General features: G+C 40.6%; 1 protein-coding gene across 2 annotated transcripts in view; it reads left to right on the top strand.

Annotated features, from left to right (window-relative positions):
• The window catches only part of LIPH (lipase H), a 46,655-nt gene extending 26,636 nt beyond the window's left edge, over positions 1–20,019 (top strand). Inside the window, exons 5-10 of one of the 2 annotated variants that reach the window (XM_030329520.2) lie at positions 1,850–1,939; positions 5,064–5,231; positions 6,553–6,648; positions 8,434–8,545; positions 17,259–17,432; positions 18,831–20,019. In XM_030329520.2, coding sequence (XP_030185380.1) covers positions 1,850–1,939; positions 5,064–5,231; positions 6,553–6,648; positions 8,434–8,545; positions 17,259–17,432; positions 18,831–18,918 — 728 coding nt within the window. In that variant the 3' untranslated portion in view covers positions 18,919–20,019. Of the gene's footprint in view, positions 1–1,849; positions 1,940–5,063; positions 5,232–6,552; positions 6,649–7,504; positions 8,546–17,258; positions 17,433–18,830 lie in introns of those variants that run through there. The other variant, XM_032594723.1, reaches the window with a different exon arrangement.
• Positions 20,020–20,453: the final 434 nt, after the last annotated feature.

Raw genomic sequence — 20,453 nt, 5'->3', positions numbered from 1 at the left:
GTGGATCAGGTTCTTCCAGATTCCCTCTTTTCCTGCGGGGCAGGGTTCCAAATCCACCCAGGTATTGAAGGGACACTGGTTTAATGCAGGCATCCAGGATGTCTTGCTGGAGTGGAGGTTTCCCATCAACTTTTCTTATTCTTAAAATGACCATCTTGACCAATCAAGGACAGGGTGATTTTCACACTGTGTGGACAAATGTTTCCACATATGCAGCAGGGTTTGGATGCATGATTTCCATTTTTTGGGTTTTTCTTGGGTCTTTCTCGTTTTCTTAAGCTGAAAGGTAAGTTCGTGTTGTGTCTCTCTCCGGAGAGCGATTCTGAGCCATGTTTAGCTCTCCAACTTTCTCTGGATCTTCCTGGCCATTTCCATCTTTTATGGTGCTGATTTCATAGCTGGCATTTGGAATAGGATATAGGGTTTGGGGTGATGTTAAAGGTGAGTCTTTATATCCAGACGTCTGGGACAAGAACTAGAGTAGGGACCGCGGAAGGCTGAGGGGACAGAGCAGAGTAGTCTTTAATAATACACCCTCTTTGTGATACAGCCACCTGAAAAACCCTTGATCACCTATCATGGGCTCTCTGGTGTGGTATTCAGCAATTGTTGGCCTTAAAGGAAACAGCTGCATTCTTACGACGCAGTTTGCAAAGCGTTACCTTACTTAAGTGCAGTACCTCGATGCCATTTTAATACTTGATGGAATAGAGTAATGTATTTTTTATTCTTGGAGAGAAAGTGAATTTTGAGGAAAGAATAAGCTTTGCAGTCAGGCAGGGGTGGACTCAGATCCCAGGTTTTGTCCTTTCTAGCGGGATCATTTCATTCTGTAAGTCCTCTGAACCTCAGTGTCTTCATCTGTAGCTTACTTCACCTGAATTTACCAATGGCCACTTTTTGGACAGTGTGAATGTTAGAGGAAAGGTGTATAAAAGGTATAAAAACCCCCACAGGGGCGCCTGGGTGGCGCAGTCGGTTAAGCGTCCGACTTCAGCCAGGTCACGATCTCGCGGTCCGTGAGTTCGAGCCCCGCGTCAGGCTCTGGGCTGATGGCTCGGAGCCTGGAGCCTATTTCCGATTCTGTGTCTCCCTCTCCCTCTGCCCCTCCCCCGTTCATGCTCTGTCTCTCTCTGTCCCAAAAATAAATAAACGTTGAAAAAAAAAATTTTTTTTTAAAAATTAAAAAAAAATAATAAAAAAAATAAAAATAAAAAATAAAAACCCCCACAGACACATGTAGGTTCTCAATATATAACAGGTATTATTATTATCGCAACGGTGCACTATGTATACATGTATAAATAGTCTTTTAAATCAAACATTTGACTGATTAGTTTGTAGTTATAAGGTTAAAAAGAATAAGCAATTATTAAATCAATCTATATTTTTCCTGGTCCCCATTTTCTAGAAGAGTTTCCACTTAAAATTTTTTTTTTCTTACAAAGTAAAAGTTCATTTTTTCCTGTTTCTTTCTTTCTTCATTTTTTCCCCCGTTTTTTATTCATTAAAGTCTGGCACAAATGCAGTTAGAGACCCAGGAAGCACTGGCAGTTAGAAGGTTCCAGCCAAATATAAAGAAGAAGCATACAGTTTTATCAGACTTGCTGTGAATGACTGACCAAAACTCCCTTACATCTTGAAAAATATTGGAAATAGGTTCCCCTACTGTCTTTATAATCTCCTAGTTGGAAATCCCTGCTTCCTAACTAACTAGCTGGGTAGCTTTGAGCAAAATATTTAAATATGTAGAACAACAACAACACAAATGCCTGCCTATATCCTTCAGGCAAATGAGCTACATGATGTGAAAAGTTCAAAAATAAAACCATAATATATTTTCCTTTAGCACTGGGCTACAAGGAGCCATTAGGAAACATAGACTTCTACCCAAATGGAGGATTGGATCAACCTGGTTGCCCCAAAACAATATTGGGAGGTAAGTGCAAATACTTTATATATTGTATAATAGTGGTTTTTAAAAAGGCGTATTTCAAAAATCTGATATTATTCTATGGGTAATAGTTTTTAATAGAAAACAAATCATCTGAGAAGATAGAGATAGTATAAATATAAATGAAAAATGAAAAATTATTACTCAAATATACTACTTAAAAAAAACAAAACATTGCAGCATTATTGGCAATAACGAAGATATGGAAGCAACCCAAGTATCCATCGATAGATGAATGGATAAAGAAGATGTGGTATATTTACACAATGGAATATTGCTCAGCTATAAAAGGGAATCAATCAAATCGTTTGCCACAACATGGATGAATCCACAGGCTATTATGCTAAGTGAAATTAGTCAGAGAAAGACAAAGGGGAGATGGGTGAAATGGGTGAAGGAAATTAGGAGTACATTTACCATGATGAGCACTGAATAACGTACAGAATTGCTGAACCATTATATTGTACATCTGAAACTAATATAACAGCGTATGTTAATTACGCTTCACTTAAAAAATTTCTTTTAATGTTTTTTATTCATTTTTTTTGAGACAGAGAAAGACAGAGCATGAACGGGGGAGGGTCAGAGAGAGAGGGAGACACAGAATCGGAAGCAGGCTCCAGGCTCTGAGCTGTCAGCACAGAGCCCGACGCAGGGCTCGAACTCACGGACTGTGAGATCATGACCTGAGCTGAAGTCGGACGCTTAGCCGACTGAGCCACCCAGGTGCCCCAATTATGCTTCATTTAAAAAATAAATTTAAAAAATAAGTAACCATAACCATATGATTAAGAGCTATTATGAATTATTGCTCTCTCATGAAAAGGTGTGTCCTTGACCTAGAAATTCCATATCTGGAAATCTCTCCTAGAGAAATAATGGAAAATGTAAACAAAAATCAAAGTGCAAAAATATCTGACATAGTATTATTTATAGTAGCTACATTTTAAGAAATAATCTAAATATCCAACATGGAAAATTGTTAAATAACTATGATATGCCCACACAAAGGAATATAATTGCCAAAAAGTCATATTTTCAGATTAATGAAAATGCTTACAATGGGATGTTAAGTGAAAATGACACAAAACTATACAGTATCATCCCAATTTGTTTTTTAAATGTGTATTTGTACATGTGTAAGTATAGAAAAAAAGACCAAGCATAAATGCTGCAAATAATTATTAGGGGTGAACTGTGGATATTGGACTTCTGGGTGATTTTTGCATCATTATTTCCCATTATTTTGTATTTTCTAAATCAGCATGTATTATTTTATAATAAGAAAAACTTCACAAAGCAAAAAAAAAAAACGGTAGATGGCAACATAAAAGTAATAGTAGTATTTTATTCCGATAAAAAACCCATCCCTAGGTGCTCTTAATCTGTATTTCATCATTGCCAGAGAAAGTTAAACAATCATGGATATGATTCTAGAAAAAGGTAATCTTGTTACAAAACGGTAGCTGTATATGGCCCCATGGGGACATGGTGTTTGAAAATGATCCAGATTAAATGGCATAAGTAGGGTCAACCATATTTCACTATAAATGGTGTGTGTTTAAATCCTGTCCTGTAGGATGTAGGGTAAACACCTCTGAGGAGCCAAGATAATGTGATTTGCTTATAAAGGCCATTCTCTGTATTGTTATCAACATCATTGTTTTGGCAAGTGAAAGTTCCAGGAACAATAAGTAAATATTGACTTGTCAGATTTGTTCCTGTCTGGCTTGGTCCCATGCCAACCCATGTTTCTCCTCTCTTGCCCTAGTTTATTTCTGTCCTTCACTGAGCTCCTCTATGGGCATACATAAGTGGACTGTGGGGAAAGAAGAAACATTGTTCTTACTCAAGCAACAGTGCCTCTCCAAACCACTAGCTCACAATCATAACTCCTTTCTTATTTGGTTCACTGTTTCCTACTCAGATCCTCACCTCCTCTGATTACCCATCTTTGGGACCCAGTTCCCCTTCATCATCTGACCCATCAACCTTCCAACCACATTTCAGTTTTGTGTGCTGCATTGCTTCATCATGTCCAACTCTCCTGACGCCGTCTCCATGCCTTGCTGGCCTCCTGTCTCACCACTGCATCACCTGTCACCCACCAGGAATTAACTAGAGGCTTGCCTCTTGCCTCTTCTTGCCCATTCATGGCTTCTGGTGCCGCCTCCTATTGTTCAGTCCCTCTCATTCCACCCTTCACTCTGTAGCAGAAACAGAGCCCCTGCCACTGGGCTTCTCTCATGAATGTAATCCCATTAGAGACCCCCTTAGGTCTCTGTCATGTCAGCCACCACCTTGGCTTGAGAACATCCCGGAGCTGCCACGGAGCCTGGTTAATTGAGTACAAGGTCCAGGAAAACTTGGTTACTTCTCCATGGCCCTCAATAACGTCACAGAATCCTCATGTTTATCTCTTGCCAACTCCCTACAATCACTCCTCATGCTTCTATTCTGAAAATCTCCCCACCTATAAACCCTCACCTCTTAGAGGTGATCTAGATTTGCCTTTTTACCTAGATTAAAGATCTCACCTGAGGGAGCCATTCTATGTATCCTCATTTTAGTTTACAAGGTCAGTCTTTACATTTTTGTTTCCTTCTGCCCCCAAGGTGGAGGCATCCCCCATCCTTTTTCAAAGCTGTCTCCTGTGCCTGCCCTCATTGGGGATATTCCTCTAACAATTACTCCTCAATGGCCCCTTTCTCTGATGTCTTTACTAGTTTAAATGTGCTCTGCTGAAAATCTCTGGGGAAACTCTGACTACCATTGAATCTTTCTTGTCCTTTTCACTGACAAAGGAAGGACATAGGTTGAATCCTGATTCAACCACATAATAGTCGTGTGACCTTGGTCAAGTCATTTAAGCTGAGTCTCAATGTGCTACTAGGTAAAATGGGGATGATCATGCCTATCTTCTTTTATCCTGCCATGTGCCAGTATGAATGCTGATCTATAGGTTTTTGTAAGGGTTAAATGGAAGCTGTTAGCACAGTGCTTGGCCTATAGCAGACAGATGGTGAACTGTGTGTGCCTATAATGTGTGATGTATTATTGTTAAATGCTACGACTGCTCTACTCTTTCATTGTTCCCTTTATGATAAAGGATTGCAATATTTTAAGTGTGACCATCAGAGGTCCGTGTACCTGTACCTTTCTTCTCTGAGAGAGAACTGTGCTATCACTGCATATCCCTGTGACTCCTACCGGGATTATAGGAATGGCAAATGTGTCAACTGTGGCATGCCACAAAAGGAGTCCTGTCCCCTGCTGGGTAAGTCCAACAAGCAATTTTACCCTCTGATTAACAAATAGTTCATTTTGGGTAGAATCCGAGCACCACTTTACTATCTAAAAATGGGCCTGAAAATTGTGTGCTTAAAAAAGAATTTACTTAGCTTTTTCTAGCTAATTTGTTCTGTGAAATACTCTTGAATGTCCTAATCAGAAACTGTGTTAGAAAAGCCATTTATATACAATTTCAGCTAGAGGGCAGTACAACCTCCCTGGACACTCTAGCATAAAAAAGAAGGTTCCAAAGAGTTTCCAAGCCCACCCAGGGCAAAGTCACCTTATATAGCCTGCTCCCATGGGGACAGAAACAACCTCTTCACGCACACAACTTCTCTGCTGGGGGAAGGTCACAGTGAGCTCTGACTCTCCTGTCAAATGAGCCTTGCAGAATGATCCCTTCCAACAAGTCTTGTCTGTAGATGCCCTCACGCCGCACCCTGGTTTCTATGTGCACATTCAGGGCGGGGTAACAGATACTGCGGAGGCTGCTTGGGTATTTGCTAAGGGTTGGTAGAAATATTCCAGATGGTGAGGACTAGAAACGGGATGATGATGAAAATTTTCTGATTGTTCTAAGGAAAAATCCAAGTCAACATTAGAGCATGCTACAGACAAGGGGTTCTCAACCTTGGTTGTGCATAAATTAATTGGAAAGCTCTAGGGAGCTTTTAAAAATTACCAATGTTTCCATTCCAGATCAATTAGTCAGCATGCAAAGGCCATTCTCTAGGGGTGGGGACAGAAGAGAGAGAGAGACACCTCACTGATGTGACTCAGCTTCATTCCTGCAGGCACAGAAGTGAAGAGTCCCCTGCTGGTTGACATAGTCACTTAGCAAGCTCAGGTTCTGTGGGATTTAGGGGCCTAATTGTAGTTCTTCAGGAAAGCACAATGCTTTGCAAGAGTGATGCTATTTTAGGTATAAACCTGAAACTGCTTTAAACTATAAAATGAATGTATTACTGAAAAATGTCAGCGCTATTCTTAGCCTACCCAGTGTGTGAGAGAACCAGCATGCTGCTGAGAACTAGGGTGATGTAATGTCAGGGAAAGGCAGGAGGAGACACTGTAGTGTCATGTTGCCAGTCCCAGCTCTGAGGGACAGGGCATCGAGCAAGATATGGTGGATGCAGGGGAGGCAAGCCCTGGTGGCCCTGCAGGTCCACCCCCACAGGGGTGGGTACGAGGGAGATTGTCTTGGTGGTGTGGGGGCTCAAACTCACTGCTCTCACTACCTCCCCAGCTGCTTTTACATTTATAGAATACATGCTAATGTTACATTTTTCCAACTTGCTTTACAGGCTATTATGCTGATAATTGGAAAGAGTATTTAAAGCAGAAAGAGCCTCCTATGACTAAAGCGTTCTTTGACACAGCCGAGGAGAAACCATTCTGCAGTGAGTGGTGGATGTGGTTGTTTGCTTTTGCCCAACCCCCCCCCCTTTTTTTTAAGTTTATTTATTTTGAGAGAGACAGAGACAGTGTAAGTGGGGGAAGGGCCGATGTGGGGCTTGAAGCCACGAAACCGTGAGATCATGACCTGAACCAAAACCAAGAGTCAGACACTCAACTGACTGAACCACCCAGGCACCCCCCAAACCCCTTCTTTTTAAAAAATGGCTGAGTCTCAGCTTCCTGGCTACCTCTTGGCAAATGAAGGGCATGTTAAAGTGTGGATTTTGGAACTGGGAAGACTTCGGTTGAATCCTGACTCTATCACATAGTAGCTGTGTGACCTTGGTGAAGTCATTTAAACTCTTTGAGTCTCATTGTCCCGCTAGGTAATAATGCCTATTTTCTGGGTTAAGGATTAAATCTCAACAAATCGTAATTATTAGCTTCATTGGATGGCTATTCTTTTTACTTTTTTAATTAAAAAAATTTTTTTAAAGTATACTCTATGCCACACACAGGGCTTGAACTCATGATCCTGGGACCAAGAGTGGCATGCTCTACTGACTGAGCCAGCCGTGCACCCCTTAGATGGCCATTTTACTCACTAAGATCTTCCAGAAAATTTGCTTACCCCCCAAAAGACATGACATTTCAGCTAGGTAAAATCAGGTGTCAGCTACATCTGTAGGTCAGTTTCAGCTCCAAAGCAACCATGATGACCTTCTACAGACATTGAGAGCTTGGGTATTCCAGATGGGGGCTAAGTGGGGCAGCAGATGATGAGATGCCCTGGGAAGTAAGAATTTTCTTGGGCAGATGGATGTCTTACAATCTTGTCCCCCTTTTCACTTTTCTTAGGAGCAACTCTTATAAAAGAGGGTGCAGATCAGTGGGGTTCCTTCCTCCTTTGGAGCCATGTGTGGCAGCCCAGGGATTGCTGTCTGCCTGGTCCAAGTGAGGCAAGTGCCTGAGTAATAGTGGGCCATGAAATGGCAACTCCAGGGTGGATCTTATTCCTTTGTGGGACCAACATCTCCTGAGCCTCCTTCCCCTTCTATATTTCTCAGGCAATATTTGTATACACGTACCCATATATTTACCACTTTTTTGATTATCATTTTTTTCATGTATTTCGTACATACAGGTAAGTGTGCTAATGATGGGAGAACACCAGAGCATGAGAAGAACTCAAAGAGGCAAACCTGACTTAGTCTAAGGGTCAGTGAAGGTCTCCTGGAGGAAGTGACTAAGCCAAAACCTGAAGGATGAGTTGGCAAAGGGGGTAAAGTAAGAGTGTTCGAGTGGGGAGAAGGCCCAGGAGCAAGAGGCAGCCTGGCAGTGCAGGCGACACACATGGTGTGGCATGACTGGGGAAGAGATGATGGCGGCTGGTGCACATGGCCCAGATTGCAGACAACCTTGTCAGCCATGGAGGGTCTCTACATGGCCACCTGCCTGGTTTATTTTAAAAGGCAGGGAATGCAGTGAACCAATCATACTCAGCAGTAGGCCATGATACCTCAGTGAATAAGGTGGAATACCAATCCAACTGTGATGCCCAAACATGACAACTGGAGACCATTGGATTCTGCCATCATGCAGGCCATCTTTACCAAAAAGAATGGAAAGGAATTTTAGAAAATTCTGCCCAGATCTTTGCAGAGAAACTAGAGAGGAAGAGAACAAGAAACTCAAGTTATAAAGGAGGTTGGGTTTTTACGAATTGACCTATCAGGAGAGCAGTTGAGAGTCTCTCTCTCTTACTGTGCTCTCTCCCTGTTTTGCAGTATATCATTACTTTGTGGACATTATAACTTGGAACAAGAACATAAGAAGAGGGTCCATTACAATCAGATTGACAGACAGAGCTGGAAACACCACAGAATCCAAAATCAATCAGTAAGTTGGGCTGGGTTAGTTCACAATTTGCTACTTCCTTTTTTTGACTGGAGAAATTAAATCTCAAATATATCTACTTTCTTACTTATAGGTCTGTACTTATCTTTGTTCTACAAAAACATAAGGGGGCATTTTTCTTAGTTTCTTCTCATGGTTCTTGATCTTCTAGGCTCTGTACAAATGGAATTGGTACAGGGATTTACTTTCTTTCCTTCCTTCCTTTCTTTCTTCCTTCCCACCTCTCTCCTTCTCCCTCCCTCCTCTCTCCTTCCCTTCCTTCCTCTCCTCCTTCCTTCGTTTAAACATTTAATTACCAAAGTCATCCTTGCTTGCTGTGAAGGATTTATACAGTAAAGAAATATGTAACATAAAAGTGCAAATACTTGCCCCAGCCCAACAATCCCACACCTAAAGGCACTCACCCCCACACACATATTTCAATCTTTTTATGTGCTCATAATATACATATATATAAACATGTAAATGTATGTTTCTCAAACTCAGAAAATGTGATGTGCAATGATAGAAAATTGGAAACACACTAAAAATCTAATGGGAAAATGGTTACTTAAATATTCCCATATAATAAAATACTATTCATAGGTTAATTTTTGCAACATTGAATGAAATGCTTATAATGTGCTAAATGAAAATTCCAGGATATTAAATTATATAAAGTACAAAATTAGTTCAACAATGTAAAAAAAATGAAAAAGAAATATGCCTAACAAGTTAGCTGGCCTTTGGGTGGTAGGAATATGAGTGCTTTATTCAGCTTCTCTTTACCTTTCAATTTTATATGATATTGTATATATAGAGTTTAAAAATAGTTAATCATTTTCATCAATTAATTTTATAATCAGGAAAAAGGGGGGAAATAATTCAAAGAAATTTGAGGTTCATTTTATTCATTTACTCAGGAAACATTTTTGGGGGGTCCTGTTATCTACTAGGCACTTGGGTTGTCTGTTGGCTTCACTCATAGAGGACCAACTAGAATGTCATCTGAAACTGGCAATTGCCTATAGGTTCACCATGTAGATGAATAGAGAAGGAGTGTGCTGGTGGTCTGGAGGTGACTTTTTTTTTAATGTATCCTTGGATGATAATAACAACAGCCTTTCTTTATTGAACTAAACACATTACACATGCTGGCTAATGCAATTCACACTAAAACCCTGTGAGGTGGTATTATAATCTGTATTATATACATAAGAACACAGGCTTAGAGAGGCCAAGTGATTGGCCAATATCACATGCCTTTCAGCACCAATGTCCCCAAACCCAGTGGTGCTACATTTTCAGGGAGGGCACGGCTAGGGGGAGCATCTAGAACAACCAGCCTCAGGTAGTTTATGGGCTGTGATCTTCAGTAAGGAAGCTGGGCAGAGACCTCATCTGGAGACTCTAAGAAATAGCAAGGAAAATTGTGCAGTTCTATGAGAAGTAGTGACCTACAAAATTTGGTTATTCATGCCAGTAACTGATTACATATTGGCTTTACATGTCTTAGAAATTTTAATTTTATGTAGTGAATTTCTCCCAACTAGGACTTCCTAACTGCAGAGGGTTTTTTTTCTCGATTAAGATAGAGACCTTAACCTCTCTATTTTATTCATGTTTAGTTGTTCTTATTTTAGTCATGCTTGTGAAAAGTCATCACCAATCAGAGAATATATGGAAAAAAAGGAAATGGTTACTCTATTACGTGGTGAGATTATCTCTACCCTTCTATTTTTTGCAAGGTAAACTATTAGACTTAGTGTTTAGTATTTTTACAATTTAAGAAAAGGAAAATAATATCAGAGTATGTGCCCTAAGTTTATTTGGTCTTACCAGACTATGGGTACAAATATAGTCACATTCAAGAATATTACCTTCCTGGTGGGGTGCCTGGGTGGCGCAGTCGGTTAAGCGTCCGACTTCAGCCAGGTCACGATCTCGCGGTCCGTGAGTTCGAGCCCCGCGTCGGGCTCTGGGCTGATGGCTCAGAGCCTGGAGCCTGTTTCTGATTCTGTGTGTCTCCCTCTCTTTCTGCCCCTCCCCCGTTCATGCTCTGTCTCTCTCTGTCCCAAAAATAAATAAACGTTGAAAAAAAAATTAAAAAAAAAAAAAAAAAAGAATATTACCTTCCTGGTGACTCTCCCTGTATCCATGTTTTGGATGTATTTCTTTTTTACTTTATAACCTTTTTTTTTTTTAATTGAGATATAATTCACACACCATCAAACTCACAGTTTTAAAGTTTACATTTCAGTGGTTTTGAGTATATTAACAAAATGTGCAAATGTCATTAAAATCTAATTCCAGAACATTTTTTTAAAGTTTATGTATTTATTTTGAGAGAGAGAGAGAGAGAGAGCATAAGCAGGGGAGGGGTAGAGAGAGAGGAAGAGAGAATCATAAGCAGGCTCCGCACTGCTTACGAACCACAAGATCATGACCTGAGCTGAAATCAAGAGTCTGATGCTTAACCAACTGAGCCACCCAGGCGCCCCTCCGGAACATTTTTATCAATTCAAAAAGAAACCCTATACCTGTTAGTAATTCCTCATTCCTCCTTCCTCCCCATCCCCTGTCAACCACTAATCTGCTTTCTGTCTCTATAGATTTACCTATTCTGGGAATGTCATATAAATGGAATAATATAATATGTGGTCTTTTTATGTCTGACTTTTTTTGCTTAATGTTTTCAGGATACTATAGCAATACTTCATTTTTTTTATGGTCAAATAATATTCCATGGTATGGATATGTCCCATTTTATTTCAATCCACTGACCTCTGGGTTATGAGCCCAGCTCACTCCCACTGTGCCACTCTGCTCACACACACCACATTTTATTTATTCTTTTGTCAGTTGATGGACATTCGGGTTATTTCCACTTTGGGGGCTATTATGAATAATGTTGCTATGAAAATGTGTCTCCATTTCCACGTAGACATACATTTTCATTTCTCTCGGGTATATACCTAGGAGTGGAATTGCTGGGTCATATGATAACTCCATTTCACATTTGTAGGAAATGCCAAAGCAGCTACACCATTTTACATTCCCACCAGCCATGTGTAAGAGTTTCAATTTCTCCACATCCTCGCCAACACTGTTATTATCTGTCTTTAAATTTTTTTCTTTTTAATTGTGATTGAAAAATGCAACATAAAATTTATCATCTTAATCATTTTTTGAGTGTACAATTTAGTAGTGTAAAGTATATTCACATTGTTGTGAAACATTTCCAGAACTTCTTCATCTTGCAAAACTCAAACTCTATACCCATTAAATAACAACTCCCCCATTTCCCTCTCCCCCTAGCAACTATCATTCTAGTGTCCCTATGAATTTGACTACTTTAGATACCTCATATAAGTGGAATCCTACAATATTTATCTTTTTGTGATTGGCTTATTTTACCTAACATAGTATCTTCAAGGGTCATCCATGTTATAGCTTGTGACAGGATTTCTCTTGTTTTTTAAAGGCAGAGTAATATTTTGTATGCGTATGTCACATTTTGTATGTCTTTATCACAGACATATCCATCTTCTTTATTGTAGCCATTCTAGTGGGCATTATGGTATATCTCATGATTTGGATTCGCAATTCCCTAATGATTAATATAACATTGAGTCTTTCATGTGCTTACTGGCCATTTCTAGATATTTTTTGGGGAGATGTCTATTCAGGTCCTTTATTCATTTTTTTCCCCTTTTATTATTTTGAGAGGTGGGGGGAAGGGCACAGAGAGAGGGGAACAGAAGGTCCAAAGTGGGCTCCCCTGAGGGAGACCGATTCGGGGCTCGAACTTACAAACGATAAACTGTGAACTAGGAGATCACAACCTGAGCCGAAGTTGGATGCCCAACCGACTAAGCTACTGAGTGCCCTCATTTTTTTCCCTTTTAAATAGACTTCATTTTTTAGAGCAGTTTTAGATTCACAGCAAAATTAAACAGGAAGTGCAGAGATTTCCCATATACCCTCTCGCCTACATACACACAGCCTCCCCACTATCAAAACCTGATAATAGGGTGGCATACACAGTTACAGCTGAAGCATCTACATTGACGCATCATTACCCAAAGTCCATAGCCTACATTAGGGTTCACTGGTGGTGGTGTACATTCTATGGGTTTTGACAAACGTGTAAGAACATATATCAACCATTATAGGATCATGGAGTTGTTTCACTGCCCTAAAAATCCTCTGTGTTTTGCCTATAATATCCTTCTCTTCCCTAACCTTTGGCAGGGAATGGTCTTTTTACTGTCTCCATAGTTTTGCCTTTTCCAGAATGTCATGTAATTGGAGTCATACAGTATGTAATCTTTAGAGTGGCTTCTTTCACTTAGTAATAGAATTTAAGTTTTCTTCATTTTTTTTCATAGCTTGCTAGTTCATTTCCTTTTAGCACTGAATAATATTCCACTGTCTGAATGTACTACAGTTTATTTATCCATTTTCCTGATGAAGGACATTTTGGCTATATTCTGAATAAAGCTGCTATAAACATCTGGGTATAGGCTTTTTTGTGTGTGTGCCTTAGTCACTTTATTTTTATTTTTAAAAACAGGCATTTATTATTTTATTTTTATTTTTATAGTTTTTGAGAGGGGGGGGCACAAGTGAGCAAGAGACAGAGAGAGAGAGAGAGAATCCCAGGATGGGGAGAGAGAGAAGTGGGGCTCATCCGAAGCAGGGCTCGAGCTCACAAACCGTGAGATCGTGACCTGAGCCGAAGTCAGATGTTTAATGACTGAGCCACCCAGGGGCCCCTCACTCACTTTAAAATTGAGTTATCTTTTTATTGTTGATTTGCAAGAATTTTTTATGTACTATGGACACAAATCCTTGATAGTTTTAGGTCTCACTTAGGTCTTTGATCCATTTTGAGTTCACTTTTGCATATAGAATGATGTAGGATGTCCTACTTCATTCTTTTGCCTTTGGATATCCAGTTGTCACAGCACTATTTATTGAAAAAACTATTCTTTTTCTGTGAATGTCTTGACATCCTTGCCTAAGTCAGGTGACAGTGAATGAAAGGGCTTCTTTCTGGACTCTCAATTCTATTCCATTGATCTATACATCTATCCTTATGCAAGTACCACATTGTCATGTAGCTTATAGCATTACTGTGGCTTTCTAACAAATTTTGAAATCAGGAAGTGTGAATCCCCTAAGTTGGGTCTTTTTCAAAGTTGTTTTGACTATTCTGGGTCTCTTGAATTTCCATATGCATTTTATTTTTTTTTTTTAATTTTTTCAACGTTTATTTATTTTTGGGACAGAGAGAGACAGAGCATGAACGGGGGAGGGGCAGAGAGAGAGGGAGACACAGAATCGGAAACAGGCTCCAGGCTCTGAGCCGTCAGCCCAGAGCCTGACGCGGGGCTCAAACTCCCGGACCGCGAGATCGTGACCTGGCTGAAGTCGGACGCCTAACCGACTGCGCCACCCAGGCGCCCCCCATATGCATTTTAAAATTAATTTGACAATTTCTGCAAAAAAAGAAAAAAGAAAAAAAGGCAGCTGGGATTTTGATAGGGATTGTTTCTGTCCCCTTAGGTGGTAGGAAGTTTTACTTTGAAATCATTTTTAGTTCACCCCTCCCCAGAGAGTCTCCTATTCAACTCTCCTCCATGACTGGCTTTGTTTCATGTCTGATTGCACTGCACTGAAAAAGAAAACTCATTACTAACTTTGAAAAAAGGCCAACAAAAGTGGATTTCAGTATTTCTGCCTTCACATATTTTTAAGGTTCCTCAGTATTCTTTACTTTCCTCTTAGTTCAGTGTGATTCAAAAGGGTTTTAGTTTTGTTTTTGCTTTAATTGTATCCACCATTAGGAGTTTCCAGGGTGTTTAGTGTACCTACTACCAGAAACAAACATCTGGCTCCTATTATAGGTCATAACCCATAGTTCGCTGGCTCTTGTTCCCTTTATTCTTATATGAACTCAATACCTTGGTTTGTGCCTCCCCGTGTATTTCTGGACATCCCTCCAGGTGGAAGAGGGGGTCCTACCTGTACTCAGAGACAAGCTTCACCAGCTCCAAGAGGTCTTTTCCCTCTCCTGCCTTCCATCTACCCCCACGGGGTTTTGCCATCTGCAGGGTGCCATCACCCCCTCCTGAGTCTCTGCACTCTTGTGGTTCCACAGCTGCTCCTGGAGAGGGATCCAATTCAGGATCACTGACTGAGGTTGGTTATCCTGTCTCTTTAGTCTTCACATAGGAATAGTTCTTCCATCTTTCCTCGACTTTCCTGACTTTACAGGTCAGTTATTTTCAGAATGTCTTCCATTTGGGTTTGTCTGATGCTTCCTCATGATGACATTCAGATCATGTATCTCTGGCAAAAACTGCATAGAAGTGACGTTATGTTTGGCTCCGTGTGTCCTATTAGGAGGCCCACACTTTGGTTCATTTCATTAACTTGGAGTTTATTACGGTGTTTTTTCCCCCCAGTTTCTCCACTATGAAGTTACTGTTTTTCCCTGGTATTAGTAAGTATGTTGCAGGGAGGTACTTTGAGACCCATTATTGCTAAAATGTCCCATTATTCCTGAAACTTTTACCCAACAGTTTTGATGTTTTGTGGTTGGATTGTTACTATGATGGTTGAATGGTGATTTTTCAAATTCATCATTTAGGAAAAGCTTTCTTTTCCTCCCATTTATTTATTCATTTATTTGGTTATATCAATATGGACTCGTGGATTTTTATTTTATTTTAAATGTTTATTTATTTTTGAGAGAATGGGAGAGAGGGAGGGAGACAGAGTTCTGAAGTGGCTCTGTGCTGACAGCAGAGAGCCCAACGCCGGGCTTGAACTCACGAACCATGAGATCATGACCTGAACCGAAGTTGGACGCTTAACTGACTGAGCCATCCAGGCGCCCTGGATTTTTATTTTATTAATGGAGACTTATAATTAGTTACTACCATTATTTATTTATTTTGATATTTAAATTGTCTCAAATCTGGCCATTAGAAGCTCTTCAAACTGGGTCTGCACCCTTTTTTTAAAATGCATTTTTTATTGTGATGAAACCATATAATGTACAATTTATCATCTTAATCATTTATAAGTATACAGTTCAGTAGTGTTAAGAATATTCACATTATTGTGAAATAAATCTCCAGAACTTTTCACCTTGCAAACTGAAATTCTATACCCATTGAACAACAACTCCCTTTTCTCTCTCCCTCCAGCCTCTGATAACTACCATTCTACTTTCTGTTTCTATGAATTTGATTACTTTAGACACCTTATATAAATGGAGTCAAACAATATATATCCTTTTGTGATTGGCTTATTTCATTTAGTGGAATGTCCTCAAGGTTTATCCATGTTGTAGCATGTGACAGAATTTCCTTCTTTTTAAAGGCTGAATAATATTCATTGTATGTATCACATGTTGATAATCCATTATCCACTGATGGACATTTGGGTTGCTTCTACCTCTTTGCTCTTATGAACGACGCTGCTATGAACATGGGTGTGCAAATATCTCTTGGAGACCTTGCTTTCGTTTTTTGGGGGCACATACCCGGAAGTAGAATTGCTGGATCATATGGTAATTCTATTTTTAATTCTTTGAAGAGACCCCATACCATTTGCCATTGTGGTTGTACCATTTTATATTCCTAGCAATAGTGCACAAGGGTTCCAATTTCTCCATATCCTCATCAACACTTCTTCGCCATCCTAATTCACGTGAAGTGATTCTGTATTCTTTTGAACATTTCCACCATTCTGTGAGCATTCCTTACTTTCTGGCATACGGCTTGTTGCAGGATCACTTTGCACTTTCCCTGACCTAGTCCTGGAATCAACCATTTCTCCCGGAAGCCTCCTACCCATTCCTTTTAGCGAGGATGGTATTTAGAAACTAAAATCTGGGCACCTTTTGGATTAGTTTTACTTGTGGCACTTTTGCTCCTCCCAGGACTCAACACATGATTCTAGTGAGGCTGGGGTGACACACACCCCCTCACCCTAATCCCCACCTCCAAATTGATGATTCATTTCTAGACCAAGTCTCCCATTTCTGAGCCAGGGGGCTCGCCATGGTCTACTTCCCCAGATCCCTAGAGGGACACTGACCCAGCGAAACTCCCCAGTGGATATTCCGTAGGCTCAATTTGAGATTCCAACTGTAGGAAGCATCACATACATAGGAAAAAGTATTGGAACTTAGGATTTAGCTATTTTATTTGAGAGGCATGACTGAAAAAAATATTTGCTTAAGCATAACTTCTAAATTAGTATCTAGTTGGGCTAAACATACACATATGCATCTAGCAATGCAGTTTAATGGAAAGATTGTAACTTTGAACTCTGAACTGAGTTTGAATCCCTGCACTGATTCTGATAAGCATTGTGACCTGGGTGAGTTTAAGCTCTGCAAGCATCTGTTTCCTTGTCTGTAAAATGAAGATAATAGTCATCTTGAAGAATTTTTCAGGGGAATGGAGACATGTGTCAAGAAATGAGGATGCTATCCGGTATATAGTAGGCAGAGCATGCCTCTCTTATGCCATAATATTTCATCATTCCTGGGGCCAGCAGCTTCACTTATGCAATCCTCTGAAATCCAGCAGACTGTGGGGTCAAGGGACTACCTGCTTATGAGTGATTTGTAGCTTTTGAAACTGTTTTCTTTTGTTAGCAATCTATATCCACTTACTTCATTTCTTCTTTCCAGTGAACCTGCAACTTTTCAGAAATACCACCAAGTGAGTCTGCTTGCAAGATTTAATCAAGACTTGGATAAAGTTGCAGCCATTTCCTTGGTGTTCTCTACAGGGTCTACAATAGGCCCGAAGTATAAGCTCAGGATTCTCCGAATGAAGTTGAGGTCACTTGCCCATCCAGAGAGGTGAGCCATCAGCAGCGTTTGACAAGCTCTGGTTTTCCAAAGATGCTATTGGTTTCTGTCCAATCTCCTTGGTCTGATGTTTTAGTAGGACCTCATCAATCACAATGAAGGAAGTGGAGGGTTTTCAAAAAACAGACTTGATAAAGACGAGTAGCCCCATAATTCAAGACAATTTTACTGGTAGGAGCTTAAAGATAAATGGCCCAATTAATCCAAAAAAAAATAATGTTGCTACATGCTTACGGTTATATAATTCTTCCCTAATCACTCCACCCACACTGCTTGCAAGCTGGTATATGTTGTGGAAAAGAAAGCCTCATATAATCTGGCAAATGCACAGCCTAGTATAAAAAAAGGTACAGAATAATTGGAGTATTTTATTCCATGGATACAGTATGAAAGTACTACTCCACGTTGAATTTGATAACTGCCCTGAGAATGTGCTTGTTCTTAGGAAATACACACTGAAGTATTAAGGGGTAAACAACCTATCTTCATTGGTTCCAAAAAAATAAGTAACAGAGTGTGTGTGTGTGTGTGTGTGTGTGTGTGTGTGTGCACGTGTGTATGTACAGGGGGGACAGAGTCAAAGAGGGGGAGAAAGAGCAAAGCTGTGGTGGCATGTACGTTTTGTGACTAATGCCACTCCAATGTATAGTCCTAGCATACAATCTATGGACAAGACAGAAAATGCTGTGAGCATTCAGCACTTTATGCTTATGAATTCTTTTTAAATTTTAATGTTTATTTATTTATTTTGAGAGAGAGATTGTAAGCAGGGGTGGGGCAGAGACAGAGGGGGAGAAAGAGAAAGAATCCCAAGCAGGCTCCATGCTGCCAGTACAGAGCCCGATGCCAGGCTTGAACCCACAAACCCTGAGATCATGACCTGAGCTGAAAACAAGAGTCAGAGGCTTCACCTACTGAGCCACCCAGGTGCCCCTGGATTCCTTTTTCCTGAAGGCAAACATTTAATAATGCAAGTTTCTTCTAAGAGGACAGTCATTACATCTTAAAACCATGAGACTTTTCAATACTTTTTTATCCGGATTACCAAAGGAATACATGTTGATTTTATAAAATCTGGAAAGTGCAAGAAGTGTTAAGAAGCAGAAAAATACCATCCATAATGTTATTATTCAGGGGCAACAACTGTTATTTCTTTCTAACCTCCTTTCTATCGTTGCTTTAAACCTGGAAATAGTTAGGTGGTAAATAAAATTTTATATCTCATTGTTGTTGATGTGGGCTATGCTTATTTACCATAAGCACTTTCCTGTAATGTTAGAAATAATTGCTCCACAATTTTATAACCTAAGGATATAATACAATTTATTTTTCTAGAATGGGATATTTTTACTACTTGATTGGCAAGGATATCCTGTCTTATTTTTACAGGCCCCAGTTGTGTCGGTATGATCTTGTTCTGATGGAAAACACCGAAACAGTCTTCCAACCTATTCTGTGCCCAAAGTTGCAGATGTAACATGTCGGGACACATGGGCACCAGTGACTTCAAGAAAGCTACAACTACAGGCTTTTTTAAAGCGTCACCTCACCTTTTTCCTCAAGGCACATGGACATATGAATAAGCTGCGTTTTTTCCAGCAGCGTCCCATGGATGTCACATTGCAAAATGTCAAACGACCTTGGATTATGGAACAGTCCTGGGAAGGGAGCCCCTAAGTAGGGCAAGTCAGAAATAGCCAGGCTCCCAACAGCCCAGTGCCTTGTCTGGCTGCGTCCTGGGGCCTCGTTTGTTCTGGCCTCTCAGTTCTGCTGCCGGTCACTCAGGCAGCTCTGCTCGTCAAGCATCTTAAAGGGAAGGTCTAACGGGAGACCTCACTCTGGACTCGACCCCACATGCCCTGTGCCAAACTCCTCCAGGTCCCTGCATGCAGAAAGGAATGGAGACTGACCTACCTCACAGGGCTGCTGTGTGGGTTCGGGAGGCAAGTCTGTGAAGGGTTCTTTGAAATCCCATGGGGGCCACATCTGTGAGTGGTTTGAGAAATGTGAATATGCTTTTATTTATTTTGCTTTGGCTTAGCTACTATGCGATAAGAGAGCTCCTCCTTATTGACAACAGCCTCTCTCTTGGGCTGTTTGCTCTGGGAAGGCAGGAAAGCCACACCCCAGCTTCCCATCTCCTCTAAAGTGGGTTGGTGCTGGAGGAAGTGGGGACAGAGAGACAGCAAAGGGGGCAGCTGCTGGGACTAAGATAGTAAGTGGATAAGGGAAGAAGGGCAGATGAAGACAGTGACAGCCTTGCTTACAGTGACAGTGGATGGAGAGATAGGAGAGAAACAAATGGAGCTTGTTTTTCAGTTGAAGTGAAGAAGGGTCACTTTACAGGCCAATTCTCATTTTAAGCAATCCTTAAGAAATGTTTATCTTTTGGGGCACCTGGGTGGATCAGTTGGTTAAGCAGCCAACTCTTGATTTCAGCTCAGGTCATGATCTCACGGTTCATGAGTTCGGGCCCTACGGTAGGCTCTGTACTGACAGGATGGAACCTGCTTGGGATTCTCTCCACCACCCCCCCCCCCTTTGCCCCTACCCCACTCTGGCTCTCTCAAACTAAACTAAAAAAAAAAAAAAAGAAGAAATGTTTATTTTTCTTTGTTACTGATGGAATCTGTGGGTATTTGAAAGAAATTTAGAAAATGCACAGATGCAAAAAGAAAATATGCTATCTACAATCCACCTGTTGGGGATAATTAAGGCAAACCTTTTGGAATGATGCTAACTTGTGTTGCTAACAGGTGAATTCAAAGCATACACTGGTTTGCTCTTGGAGCACGGGAGGCCTCCAGTTTGAGAAATTCTTAGGCTTCCCCAGGAGTAGGTATGATCAGTGAATGTAAATTGACAACAGCAGCTAAAACAGGAGATGCTGGAGGGCCAAGGCCAGATCAAGGGACGACCATCCCGGGACCACGGTGCCCAATGCAGGCAGTCACAGGGGCGGGCACCACCCAGCCCATGACTGTGGCCACTGCAGGTGGGTTCCTGGGATTC

This window comes from Lynx canadensis, chromosome C2, assembly GCF_007474595.2.
Source record: "Lynx canadensis isolate LIC74 chromosome C2, mLynCan4.pri.v2, whole genome shotgun sequence".
Lineage (NCBI taxonomy): Eukaryota > Metazoa > Chordata > Mammalia > Carnivora > Felidae > Lynx > Lynx canadensis.
This window is presented reverse-complemented; position numbering and strand designations above follow the sequence as displayed.